Source organism: Budorcas taxicolor, chromosome 10 (assembly GCF_023091745.1).
Source record: "Budorcas taxicolor isolate Tak-1 chromosome 10, Takin1.1, whole genome shotgun sequence".
NCBI lineage: Eukaryota > Metazoa > Chordata > Mammalia > Artiodactyla > Bovidae > Budorcas > Budorcas taxicolor.
In genome coordinates this window covers 50,940,661-50,954,973 of record NC_068919.1, presented here as the reverse complement: position 1 = coordinate 50,954,973, position 14,313 = coordinate 50,940,661, and the positions used below count along the sequence as shown (strand labels likewise).

The 14,313-nt window shown below is 40.8% G+C and overlaps 1 protein-coding gene across 1 annotated transcript in view; it reads left to right on the top strand.

Annotated features, from left to right (window-relative positions):
- Window positions 1–14,313, top strand: part of MYZAP (myocardial zonula adherens protein) — a 141,806-nt gene that overhangs the window by 67,285 nt on the left and 60,208 nt on the right. The window contains exon 11 of the mRNA XM_052646324.1: window positions 6,639–6,722. Within this exon, the coding sequence (XP_052502284.1) occupies window positions 6,639–6,722 (84 nt within the window). The remainder of the gene's footprint in view (window positions 1–6,638; window positions 6,723–14,313) is intronic.

Here is a 14,313-nt window from a genome sequence, read left to right as displayed (position 1 = left end):
TGCGAGGGGTTTGCTCAAAGGGCTGAAATGAACAGAGACAGATGTGAAGGCAGCCTGGAGGACTTGGCAAGAGCTAGCCCGGGAAGTGACTGTGGAGTACCCCTGCCAGCAGATTTCCTGGTGGAGAAGGGCATGGAGGGTGGGAGGGCATGCCTGGTGAAGGCGCCAGCTGGGGCAGAGGTCCCACTGTGTTCACAGCACACTCAGAGGATGGAGTGGCTTCTTCTAGGGTTCATTGTGGGCCAAAGCTGGCATGAAAGGAAACTAGGGCGATAAAGTGGGACCACAGCAGAAGTATCTCTTGTCCACACTAGGGAACTGGAACATTAATTAGACCGCTTGGGAGGGTTGTTCTGTTTTGTTACTGTTTTCTTTTATTGAAGTGTAGTTTATTTACAGTGTTGAGTTAGAGTCAGGTATACGGCAAAGTGATTTGGTTATATATAACCAATTCTTTTCTATTATAGGTTATTACAAGATGTTGAGGATAGTTCCCTGTGCTATACAGTAGGTCCTTGTTGGTTATCTGTTTTATATATAGTAGTGTGTGTGTGTGTGAATCCCAAACTCCTAATTTGTCCCTCCCCCTTAGAAGCTTGGGAGGGTTTTTGAGTAAGAGACCATCTCTGAAGTAGAGCCTAGAAGTGGACTTGGTCCAGGTGACTCTGGTGTGTGGCTATAGTTGAAAGGGATTGCTTGGCTCCAGCCATCTATCCAGGTAACTCAATTGTGGCTAAAGAAGAAAAGCTGTTAGGTTTTAGAAACTAGATGACCCCCTAAACCCGCCTTAAATATCAAACTGGCCTGTTCGTGTATGATCAGTTAGGCTACAAGACATATATTCAGTTTGAATTACAAAAATTAAAAAAAAAACAACTTGCTAATGAAGACAAAATTAGACGTCCGTTCAGTGAGTTAGCATCAAGTAAAAGGTTCTAGATTTTACCAAGATGGGTTTTGGTTCTAGATTTTACCAAGATGGGTTTCTCCCCTTTGTTCTATAAGAGGGTTTACTGTTTGATTTTTTAGATTAATTAATTGATTTCTGGCTGTGTCAGGTCTTAGTCGAGGTACTCAGGATCTTCACTGTGGTATGGGAGCTTCTCTCTAGTTGTGGCTTGTGGGATCTCTAGTTGAGGCACCTGGGCTGAGTAGCTGTGACCCATGGGCTTAGTTGCTTTGTGGCATGTGGGATCTTAGTTCCCCAACCAGGGATTGAACCCATCTTCCTTATATTGGAAGGTGGATTCTTCACCTGGATCATCAGGGAAGTCCCCCTGCTGTTTGATATTTAAATTTAACTACAAGATGGCATTCTTGGGTAAGTAAGATAGAAGCACTTATTTTCCAGACTTCATCTAATTTCTTGTTTCTTAATGGTTTGACTTGAGCCTGGTAACTTGGGTCATTTACCACCACCTGGTGACAGCTAGATTTAAATGCAGCTTTGTGAAGTATATAAACCTTTTAATGGTCAAATTTACAAACTGATACGAGTCAAGAAGTGAGAGCAAATGTGCCAAATGGATTTCACTTGCATACTGCCTGCATGGTTCCCTGGATTTTGGGATGCCCCCAATTCTGGGGGGTGCTTTGGAGGTTATGTATTTAGCACGTCTGTCTTGGTTCCTCTGGTCCTCCCAGAGTCTCTTCCAAACAATTTTGTTTCTGAAGTCTACAGGGTGGATTGTTTAGAGATAATGGATGGACAGATTCTTTGATTCATTCATTCAATGTCTGAGAATATGAAGCTGATCAAGGCCTTTACTCTCAAGAAGCTGACAGTCTAGGGAGGAAGAAATATCAGTAATAACATAGTAGTAGCTGATTTTTGAGAGTTTATGTTACTATAGGAGTAAGATATAGGAGACAATATGTCAAGACTCTTTGAAGTTGGCAGTCAGAAATAACAGCATTTTTCACACAAAAGTGTGATTTAGATGATGGAAAAGAACCAAAGGCTTGGGAGTCATATGTTAGCTAGAATAATAGCAAACCCAGATACATGTGGGCATGCGTGCTTAGTTGCTCAGTCATGTCCAACTCTTTGCAGCCCACTGGACTATAGCCCGGCAGGCTCCTCTATCCATGGGATTTTTCAGGCAAGAATACTGGAGTGGGTTGCCATTTCCTTCTCTGGGGGATCTTCCTGACCCAGGGAGGGGACCTGTGTCTCCTGTGTCTCTTGCATTGTGGGCAGATTCTTTACCCACTGAGCCATCGGGGAAGTCCCATCCAGACACATGAGAGTCTGCTTATTTTAGAAACTGGATGACTTACTTGGGAGAAGGCATGGGGTGTGCTTCAGGAGCAGACATCTGTAGGGGAATAACTTGAAATTAGAAGTTGGCATACCTTGTAGGGCATGAGGGCCTGCCATGCACTCCCTGCCAGCCTAAGCATCCTTTGTCCCTAGTTTGAACACGTCAACTCTGACCACAGAATATACTGTACAGGATGCTTCTATGAGAAATGCTCAAGGATGAAAACAAACGAGTGTGCACGGTTTCATTTTTAGTGCAAGAGCACAATTGCTTCTTGAAGCATCAGTTGCTGAAAACCTTGAGCCTTGTCATCAGAAGCTTCAGATCTCTTGCATTCTTCCCACACCCATTTTTTCCTCCAGAGCAAGGTGCCTCCTCACACTAACTTTAGCCCAGAAATCTCCCCTCAGCTCTCTTTCCCTAGATGATATCTCTGCTTTGCATTGATTTCTTTTTAAAACTAAAATCTCGGGAAAAGGTGAGTAGAAAGTCTTGGTCTCTTCCTATGAGCTGCTCATGAGGGTATCCTTAACCCTCTCACTTCTCTTGATTCACTGATTACTTCAGAGATGGTGCAACTAGTGTGTGTGTGAAGTCACTTGTGCTATTTGATGAAATATTACTCCTGACTTTAGAATATTTTAGTTCACTTCAGTACACATTTTGCCTATCATTTAAAGACTTTAAAAGTCAGCTTTTAAGAATTTTAACAATATAAGAAGGAATGAAAAAGGGACACAATAAGGATAATTTCTGCAAATTTTCCTACAAAAAGTGAAGGAAATGTAAATAAAAAAAACTTTTGTTTTGCCCATAATCCTACCCTAACTGCAGAATGATTTCATTTATCTAACTTCTCTTCCAGCTTCTGCTTTCATCGTTGTAAACTCTTGTTTTTCTATCCCTTGAGGCTTTTTGTAAACACTTTTCCATTTTGTAATAGATTTGTTTTTAGTGTTTGTGTAATATATTCCATCAAATTGATATTCCGTAATTTATTACCACTTCCTTCAGTGCTGGACATTAAGGTTATTTCCATTTTCTCTCTATTATAAATAACAGGAGTAAGAACATCTTTGTACATATAGCTCTGTTCCTACAGCTGAATTATATCCTTAGGATAAATTCCCAGGAGTGGGATTAGTAGGTCAAAGGGTATGAACAGCTTTATGGCTCTTAATATTTATTGCTAAATTGCCCAAAGGGTCATTCTAATTTACAGCACCACCTGCAGCACATGAGAATGGCCGTCTCTCCCAGCCCTTCCAGCACCAATGTTTTCAGTCCGTAGTTTCAGGCAAATTTAATAGATATGAAAGGATAACTAGTGACTGTTTTGAATTGTTAATTAAAATTTTTTTTATCAACATTGAACATTTTTCCTTAAGTATATTTCTTGTGTTCTATTTTGTATAAATGGTTTGCTTTTCATGATGGAGTATTATATTTTTTGACACCAGGTAGAACTTAAAATATTTAATCACAAAAAATGTCTAACTCACTCAGGACAAAGAGGGTAATAATGAGTCACTGCCTAGATTCAACAACCAGCAAGATTTGGCCACATTTGCCTCATCTCCACCTTCTTTTCCTTTTATTTTTTCCTTTGTGCAATTATTTTAAAAGGCAAATCCCAGACATTCTGTGTGTTTCACTAGGCATCTCTAAAACATGTGCACTTTTTCCTTCTGTAATCATAGTTAGTTATTATTGCATGTTAGTTTTCACAGCTAACAAAATCAATGATAATTCTTGGTCCCATTTGATATCGGTCTGTAATAACATTTTCCAAAATGTCTTTAAAAAGTCTTTTAATAGCACTTTGCCCCAATCAGCATACAGAGAAGTCCACTATACTTGGTTGCTAGGTTTCTAAAGTCCTTTGATCTAGAGCATGCTCCGTTTACTCCCCTCACCCCCAAATCAAGTTTACCCCGACCCAGTGACTTACTGCAGGGACTAAGTCAGCTGTCCTATAAATGTTCCCACATTCTGAATTTGACTTTTTGTCTCCTTATTAGCTTGATTAGATTCTGTTTCAACTTTTTTTAGTCGGGGGAGGCAAGACTACTTCCTGGGTGATTCATTTTGTACTGCTCTGGGGGCACATATTGTCTGGTGACCCCACTTTGGGTGATGGTGAGGCTGGCTGTGGATTCAGGTGGTGACAGCCCTCAACACAGTTATCAGGTTCCTCACCAGCTTTGCCCCTCAGTATTTCATCTGTCCATGAAAGTTGCTTGAGTCTGTTAGTAAAATTTCCTAGGTATCACACAATGGTGATTTCCAAATTTTCCCTTTCCTTCTCCATTTATTACCTGGCATTCTTCTGTAAAGTAAAACTTCTTTCCTCATAAACTGGGGCTTTTTAAAGTAATCTCAACATGCAGTTTGTGCAAGTAAGGCGGGATAAATGCTTTATCCTTTTCGCTAAATCTTCAAGTTTCTAAGTAAGGAGTTGGTTCCACTGTCATTTCCAATTGTTGCTGCTTTGTTCTTTCTTTTTTAAGAATCATAAAATGCTCAGGGTTTTAAAAATATATATATATATTCCATGTGTTTTACTTAATTACATTCTTTTTGATGTACAAATTGTCTTGTCTTTGACCCAAGGGAGACCCTTCATGTGTTTGTTTTCAGGTAGAATAAGGTGTCTCAGGCTTATCTAGTATATTTTTAAAAAAGCAAACAAAAATTATGAATTCATACTGATACTTTCATTTCAAATCTAACAAAACTTTTTTTTTTTACCTCTTTGATTTCATACTCATATTTCTTACTCTTACACTAAAGACCTTGGCTCCAAATGTTATTATACAATCTATCAAATAGTTTCAAAATATAATACTAACATTACTATCCAAATTTTCCCAGGGCGTGAGAGGTTTTTTGCAATTCTTTTTATCTTTAGAATACATCCACTAAAACTATCCAGTCAAATTACCTTGTTTTAACAGTGCCTGAATTACTTCTTTTAACAATTTGATATACAGTTAAGTTCCTTTATTTCAGCTTGTTTTCAAATTTTAGGATTCACTTTCCCCCTGCCTTTTTGGTTTTTATTTTTTGAATCTATAAAATGTGCTTCCAAGATTGAACCTGTGTAACAATGTTATTATCAGAAAAGTCTTTCTTCCGTCTCTTCCTTCTAATTTCCTTCCTCCCTCTCCCTCTTGGTAAATATTAAGACTTGTTTGATCTCTGTAGTGTTTCTTTTTGCAAGTATTCATTCATATGTCTTCAGCAGTTTTACACCAAAGCCAGCACACCATACATTCCTTACAATATACTGTATCAGGGTTTTAGAGATCTTCACTTTTTCTCGAAGGTTACAAGGAAATCCATTGTTAAGATGTACCATAGTTTATCAGCCACTTATTGATGGAGTTCTGTCTTTGTGTGTGTGTGTGTGTTTTCTAAAATCCTATGTCCAAGTCATTTCATATTTTGGCTAATGTATCTATAGGATCTATTCCTCGAAATAGAATTGCTGGGTCAAAGGTTAAGTGTAATTGTACACTTGTACTTCTTTTAGTTATTACTAGAGTCCCTTCCATAGGAATTGTGTCATTTTGAACAGAGAGGGATTTTTAAAAAGAGGTTTTGCAGATGCTCAAATTTCATATGAAAATTGTTGGAAAATTAGTGCATTTTTCCAAATCACATGTTATTTATTGAACCCACACTCTGTTCCCACTGTTGTCCAAGACATGGCCTGGTACAGAGCACTCTGGTTCCTGCTTTTAGGAAACCTGCGATTTGTCCATGGAGACATGATTCGTGAGTGAAAAACAAATGGTACTCCAAGATAGATATAGTATAAAAACAAAGGGAAAAAACCTAGCTCAAGCCCCTGTCTTTCAGAGCACTTCCCTGCTTGCCCCAGGCCTCAGGAGTCCTCAATCCTCCGAATTTCATTATTACTTTCAGTGACGGTGACCTCTTCCCCAGAGCAAAACTTTTGACACTTAGTTGAACAAATATGAATATACAAACAGGACCAACAGAGCTGAATGTTGGAAATACAGGCTGTGGTATAAATTCAAGCTGAATAAATTTTTTATGTAGAGTTACGTCCACACTTCTCATCAGTGAAGTTTTACTAAGGGTTCCACGGTAAAATCAGTGCAGCAATGTTAGGCTAAATAAACCTAATGAAACAACTCCACAACCATGTTTGATGTCCCAAGCTTACCTGGGCACAGAACCCCCCTCTCCATGGAGCACCTCATGTTAATACTGTTGTACAGAGCACAGAAGAACCAATATGTAGTTTCTGTTTGAATGAAAGCCAAATGAAAGCTTCTCTTCTAGCTGATTAACTTGTACAGTTCTGCATTTTTGATGAACAATGTCCAATTTGTTTCTTTCTAGATTGAATCACTAAAGAAGAAGGTGCAGCAGAAACAACTCTTAATATTGCAGCTTTTAGAAAAGATATCTTTCTTAGAAGGAGAGGTAAGAAGCTATGTTTCTTCGTGCTGGTGTCTTCCCTACCATTAAATTTTATGTTGCTGAGCCTACCACCGACACTTAATTAAAAATATGGCTATTTCCTGGCCTTATAAAATTGATTGAAGGTTAACTGCCAACATTGAAAATGAGGTTCTGACAGCTAGTTTTTCTTTACCATCTGACTCTCCTTATCCTCCCTTGTTACTCACCTCTGCTTTTTGGCTCCCATTTTTCTTATTCAGGAATTTTCTTAGCAAGTTGGATAGGCTGCTGATGAATGCTGATAACTCCCCACATCTGTGTTGTGCTTTATAATTTGCCAAGTATTTTCACATACATCTCTCACACGATTTTCTCAACAACTTTAAGAAAGGCAAGATGAGGTTTATTCTCTCAATAATAACAACAAAAAGGCACAGGGAAGGCAAGTAGCTTTTCTCAAGGTTACACAGTTCAGTGCCAGAGCCAGGCTGAGAGACAGACTCCTCGCCCAGTGCTCTTCTGTGACATCGAGTCAACACGCTTTAGAGGTGACTTGTTGTTTAATCACTAAGTCGTGTGCTACTCTTTGTGACGCCATGGACTGTAGCTCCTCTGTCCATGGGATTGCCCAGGCAAGGATTCTGGAGTGGGTTGCCATTTCCTTCTCCAGGGGATCTTCTTGACCCAGGGATCGAACCCACATCTTCTGCTTGGCAGCTAGGTTCTTTACCACTGAGCCGCCAGGGAAGCCCCAGAGGTGACTTAATTTCACTGAAAACGTCTATGATATTTAGTATTTATGACTTTATGGCCTTTTGAAAGGCATTTTGGGAATTTTGTGGAGGTTCCAGGGAAGGAAATTACGGAGTTGAAAAAACTTTAAGAGCTTAGGTGTTAATAGAAGTGGAAGCCCTCTGTTTTCTCTGAAGGCTTTTTATTAAGAACTTGGCACTGAGCCTCTTCATTTAAGGCTCCGTGAATCTCTCCTTGTCTGTGTTCCTGTTATAGTCCTTCCCCAGCCCAGGAGAGAATGGCGAAGTACGGACACAGGAGAGTAACGACAGTAATTAAGCTCCTAGTGTGTGCTGGGCGCTTTTATTTTCTGTATCTTTTGTATACCATAGAGTCATGAGTGGGATCAGGCTTGCCTAGGATTGAACCCTACATTCTTATTAGCTGGGTGACCCTGGAAAGGTCTCTTCGAATTAGAACCTGAGGATGATAACTGCACCTACGTGTGTGTCCATGTGATGGGAGTGCATAGAAAGTGGCTGGCATGCCTAAGCAATCGATCATTTTTTCTTTAGTAAGAGGGGTGAGTTAGATTATATTTCCTCCATTTTATAGCTAAAGAAACTGAGGTTCAGGGATTTAAGGAACCCGCCCACAGTGACAGTTATAAGTGCGTAAGCCTGAGCACTTAACCACCATGTTTGTAGGGGTGCGAGCAGGGTCTTTGTTTCCTGTGTTTCAGGGGGGCTGCCTACAAAAGTCATAAGCAGAAGCCCCTCATAACGGGCTCATTGTCCTGACAGCTGAGTAAGTGGAGATTTGTCCTGTCCCGAGTCCAACTCTAGCTTTATGAATGGAGACTTCTGTATCGAAGACTGTCCTCTGAGATCACAGCTCTCTGTGGAGGAATCACAGCTCCACAGTGAGAGTCAGAGAGCGTGTGACCTGGTGAAAGTCATGGGTCCCGAGAGAGGCTGGTTCCAGGAAGGAGATGCTGACAGGAGAGGCAGAGGGTTACCCAAGACCGTGTCCACCCCCTTCCGTCTCCCCTGGCTGGCTGTGCTCTAAGCCGGCTCCCCTGCTGGGAAATTAGAAAATGCCCAAGGTGGGGACTGTGCTTTGAGAAGAGCCTTACATATATGTGTGCTTTTGATTTGGTGAACTCCTCTCTTCTCTTCATTTGGGTTGTCCAGACTCTGAGATGTGGATGTGAGTCTGATAGTTTAGTTAGGAGGTGATCCCTGAAAGCCCCAGTGGGGAGAGGAGAAATGAGTCAGGGAAGGCGTGAAGGCCTCTACCGACGACCTTACTGAGACTGCCACTGAGGATGGCTGCTGCTCACTTGCCCTGGGTGTCCAGGGGAGATGGTGCGCACTAGCCTCTGAGATATCCTTACCAGAAGGTCTGAAAGCTGGGGCATTTGTCCACTAACTCCCATCAGTAGTTGGTTGAGGCCTGCTCCAGGAGGTTGTGGCAATTCTGGCCTGCCCTGGGCAGAGCCAACTGGCTCCAGTGGGCAGAGGAAGCCCCCCAGGTAAAAAGTCATAAAGGCATGTCAGGAATTGGTGAGTATCCAGAGCATGGGGGTGGGGTGGCTGTGTCTGCTGTGTGTATCCCAAAAAGTCATTCAGAATGGTTTGAAAACCATTTCTCCTTGAGCATTTAAACACTGACTATAGATTTGGTTGATAAAATTTCCCTAAACTATTTAAATTCTACTACAAATTTAGAATGGCTAATTCCTTTTGATCATCCATCTTAAACAACAGATAAAACATATACAGCATGTCAAGATTTAATAATACATTTACACTTTAACTTATTCTAAAATATTAAGTATCTTGGGTTTAGTTTATATCTTCATTGTGTTCTTGGTTTTTAAGATCTTTGAAAGGCCATTGTTTCATTTATTTCAGTGTTTTCTTAGAGTTAACCTAAATGTCATTGTGACATTTTCCAGACAGTTGCACTGATCTTTCATATCCAGAGGACAAGGAATACCTTTTCTGAGTAGCAAAGCCTACAGGATGCTGATTCTTGGAGGGACACATTCTAGCTTTATGGTATAGGACTAGGTGGCTTCAAGGTGATTCAAACTCAGGACCCCTTATCATTGGGGTGTGTTGACCTATCTTTAGTACTGTTAAAAATGTGTATATTCCTTATTGACACTTTACCATTCTTTGTCGGACCAGGTAGAGATTTCACCTCTTAGGAGATGAGTTTGAGCTCTTGGTTTTCCTCTTCGGGTTGTGTGAGCAGTTGATGATGTTACAAACACACTGCTGTCATCTCCTTGTTAATTGTGTGTGACCACGATGCCAGTGGATCTCTGCCTCTCTTTTCACCTGCTTGTTGTATGACCACCAATGCCAAGCAGTCCTTCCAAGGGCCTGCAATCCTGCCTGACTTGACTTATAGTTCCTTTTGTTATTTTTTCCTACTCACCACAGAAATCACAGAAAACAGACATGTAATTAACACTCTGTAAAAGAAACTACATAGCCTTATATAGGAATGCTTTTCAGTTTTAAAGGTCAATAACAAATTATAACATATCTTATTATTCTCATCTTTCTTTGCTATGAAAACTTCCTTTCTCTACACTTTATATTAATTTTCCTTTTGTAGGACATCGTGAACAAGAGGGATTTCACAGACTCATGTTGCTTCCATGGTGATTTTCCCTTCTCTTAAGTTTCGAAGCGCAGAGTATCACAGCTCATCTGGGGAGAGAGTTCTGCAGTCCCTTCCTCTCCCATGTAGCAGAGTTCCTGATACCTGTGGAGTCATTCTTGCTGTTTGGGAACAGGCATTTCAGATCTGTTCCCGTTGTTGTCCAATCCCAAGATATGATATGATACTGGCCTGTTTCCAAGGAGCCCTGGTTTTAGTGGAGAAGAGTGCTGCTGACTACCTGGGCGTGAGCATTGGTAGTGGGCTAAACTGCTGAGCTTATGTTAGGCCCATTTTATTTGTTTTGTTTTGTTTATTTATTTTTTATTGAAGTACAGTTGAATTACAGTGTTGTATTCCTGCTGTATAGCAAAGGTGTTGTTATTGTTGTTGTTGTTCAGACCCTCAGTCATATCTGACTCTTTGCAACACCATGGACTGAAGCACGCCAGGCTTCCCTGTCCTTCACTCTCTCTTGGGGTTTGCTCAAACTCATGTCCATTGAGTCATTGATGCTATCCAACCATCTCATCCTCTGTCACCCCCTTCTTCTGCCCTCAATCTTTCCCAGCATCAGGGTTTTTTCCAGTGAGTCGGCTCTTTGCATGATGTGGCTAAATTATTGGAGCTTCAGCTTCAGCGTCAGTCCTTCCAATGAATATTCAGGACTGATTTCCTTAGGATTGACTATTTTGATCTCCTTGCTGTCCAAGGGACTCTCAAGAGTCTTCTCCACCACAATTCGAAAGCATCAATTCATCGGCGCTCAGCCTTCTTTATGGTCCAACTCTCACATCTGTACATGACTACTGGAAAAAACTATTGCTTTAGCTAGTGGCTCAGACAGTAAAGCATCTGCCTGCAATGTGGGATACCCGGGTTCAATCCCTGGGTCAGGAAGATCCCCTGGAGAAGGAAATGGCAACCCACTCCAGTACTCTTGCCTAGAAAATTCCATGGATGTAGGAGCCTGGTGGGCTACAGTCCATGGGGTCACAAAGAGTTGGATACGACTGAGCGACTTCACTTCACTTGGCTAGACAGACCTTTGTCAGCAAAGTGATGTCTCTTGCTTTTTAATACACTGTCAAGGAGCAAGTGTATTTTAATTTCATGGCTGTAGTCACCATCCGCCATGATTTTGGAGCCCAAGAAAATAAAGTCTCTCACTGTTTCTGTTGTTTACCCATCTATTTGCAATAAAGTGATGGGACCAGATTCCATGATCTTAGTTTTCTGAATGTTAAGTTTTAAGCCAGCTTTTCCACTCTTCCTATTTCACCTTCATCAAAAGGCTCTTTAGTTCTTCTTCACTTTCTGCCATTAGGGTGGTGTCATCTGTATATCTGAGGTTATTGATATTTCTCCCTGAAATCTTGATCCCAGCTTGTGATTTCATCAAGCCTGGTATTTCACATGCTGTACTCTGCATATAAGTTAAATAAGCAGGGTGACAATATACAGCCTTTCCAATTTCGAACCAGTCCACTGTTCTATGTCCAGTTCTAACTGTTGCTTCTTGATCTGCATACAGGTTTCTCAAGAGGCAGGTCAGATGGTCTGGTATTCCCATCTCTTTCAGAATTTTCTACAGTTTGTTGTGATCCACACAGTCAAAGGCTTTAGCATAGTCAATGAAGCAGATGTTTTTCTGGAATTTCCTTGCTTTTTCTATGATCCAGTGGATGTTGGCAATTTGATCTCTGGTTCCTCTGCCTTTTCTAAATCCAGCTTGTACATCTGGAAGTTCTCGGTTCACATACTGTTGAAGTCTAGCTTAAAGGATTTTGAGCATTACCTTGCTAGCATGTGAAATGAGCACAATTGTACAGTAGTTTAAACATTCTTTTGCATCGCCCTTCTTTGGGATTGGAATGAAAACTGACCTTTTCCAGTCCTGTGGCCACTGCTGAGTTTTCCAAATTTACTGGCATATTGAGTGCAGCACTTTAACAGCCTCATCTTTTAGGATTTGAAATAGCTCAGGTGGAATTTCATCACTTCCACTAGCTTTGTTCATAGTAATGCTTCCTAAGGCCCACTTGACTTTGGACTCCAGAATTTCTGACTCTAGGTGAGTAATACCATCGTGGTTATCTTGAGTCATTAAGACCTTTTTCGTATAGTTCTTTTGTGTATTCTTGCCACATCTTCTTAATATCTTCTGCTTCTGTTAAGTCCATACTGTTTCTGTCCTTTATTGTGCCCATCTTTGCATGAAATGTTCCCTTGGAATCTCTAATTTTCTTGAAGAGCTCTCTAGTCTTTTCCATTCTGTTGTTTTCCCCTGTTTCTTTGCATTGATCACTTAAGGCTTTCTCATCTCTCCTTGTTATTCTTTGGAACTCTGCATTCAGATGGGTTTATCTTTCCTCTTCTCCTTTGCCTTTCATTTCTCTTCTTTTCTCAGCTGTTTGTAAAGCCTCCTCAGGCAACCATTTTGCCCTGTTGCACTTATTTCTCTTGGGGATGGTTTTGGCCAACACCTCCTGTACAGTGTTACAAACCTCTGTCCATAGTTCTTCAGGCATTCTATCAGATCTAATCCCTTGAATCTATTCGTCACTTCTAATATATAATCATAAGGGATTTGATTTGGGTCATACCTGGATGGTTTTCCCTACCTTCTTCAATTTAAATCTGAGTTTTGCAATAAGGAGGTCATGATCTGAGCCACAGTCAGCTCCTGGTCTTGTTTTTGTTGACTGTATAGAGCTTCTCCATCTTTGGCTGCAAAGAATATGACCAGTCTGATTTCGGTACTGACCATCTGGTGATGTCCATGTGTAGAGTCTTCTCTTGTGTTGTTGGAAGAGGGTGTTTGCTATGACCAGTGTGTTCTCTTGGCAAAATTCTGTTAGTCTTTGCCCTGCTTCATTTTGTACTCTAAGGCCAAACTTGCCTGTCACTCCAGGTATCTCTTGACTTCCTGCTTTTGCATTCCAGTCTCCTATGATGAAAAGGACATCTTCTCTTTGGTGTTAGTTCTAGAAGGTCTTGTAGGTCTTCACAGAACCATTCTTCTTCCTCTTCTTCTGTGGGGCATAGACTTGGATTACTGTGATGTTGAATGGTTTGCCTTGGAAACAAACCAAAATCATTCTATCATTTTTGAGACTGCACCCAAGTACTGAATTTTGGACTCTTGTTGACTACTCCATGTCTTCTAAGAGATTCTTGACCACAGTAGTAGTAGTAGACAATAGTAGATACTAATAGATAAAATGGTCATCTGAATTAAATTCACCCATTCCTGTCCATTTTATTTCACTGATTACTAAAATGTTGATGTTCACTCTTGCCATCTCCTGTTTGACCACTTCCAATTTACCTTGATTCATGGACCTAATATTCCAGATTCCTTTGCAACATTGTTCTTTACAGCATTGGACTTTACTTCGACCACCAGGCACATCCACAACTGAGCATCATTTCTGCTTTGGCTCAGCCTCTTTATTCCTTTTGTGGCTCTTTCTCTGCTCTTCTCCAGTAGCATACTGATCTGGGGGTGGGGGTGGGGTTCATCTTTCAGTTTCATATCTTTTTTCCTTTTTATGCTATTCACAGGGTTCTCAAGGCAAGAATGCTGGAGTGATTTGCTATTCCCTTCTCCAGTGTACCAGTATAGCAAAGTGACTCAGTTATATTCTTTTTCATTATGGTTTATCACAGGATATTAAATATAATTTCTTATGCTGTACAGTAGAACCCTGTTATTTAAAGACCATTTTAGTAGTGACAAAATTGGGGAAAATATGTGTTTTTTTAAGATTCTGAGGTTGCACTGACATTTTCCAAATTTATCTAGTTGTTTTGCTTTATAATACAGGGTCCTGTTGGCCACTAAGAATTTCTCTTATGTTGACCTATTCTAACACCAAGAATTTTTATTCCTTGACTTTCCATTCTCTGCTTTACTGTAATGATGCCAATGATGGTGTTTTAGTTATCTTCAAAAAGTTTTGGTGGACAGAGCAAGTATCCTAGTCCTGTCTGATTAATAAACTAGCTGCTGCTGCTGCTGCTAAGTCACTTCAGTCGCTTCCCACTGTGTGCAAGCCCGTAGACGTCATCCCACCAGGCTTCCCCGCCCCTGGGATTCTCCAGGCAAGAACACTGGAGTGGGTTGCCATTTCCTTCTCCAATGCAGGAAAGTGAAAAGTGAAAGTGATGTCCCTCAGTCGTGTCCGACTCTTAGCGACCC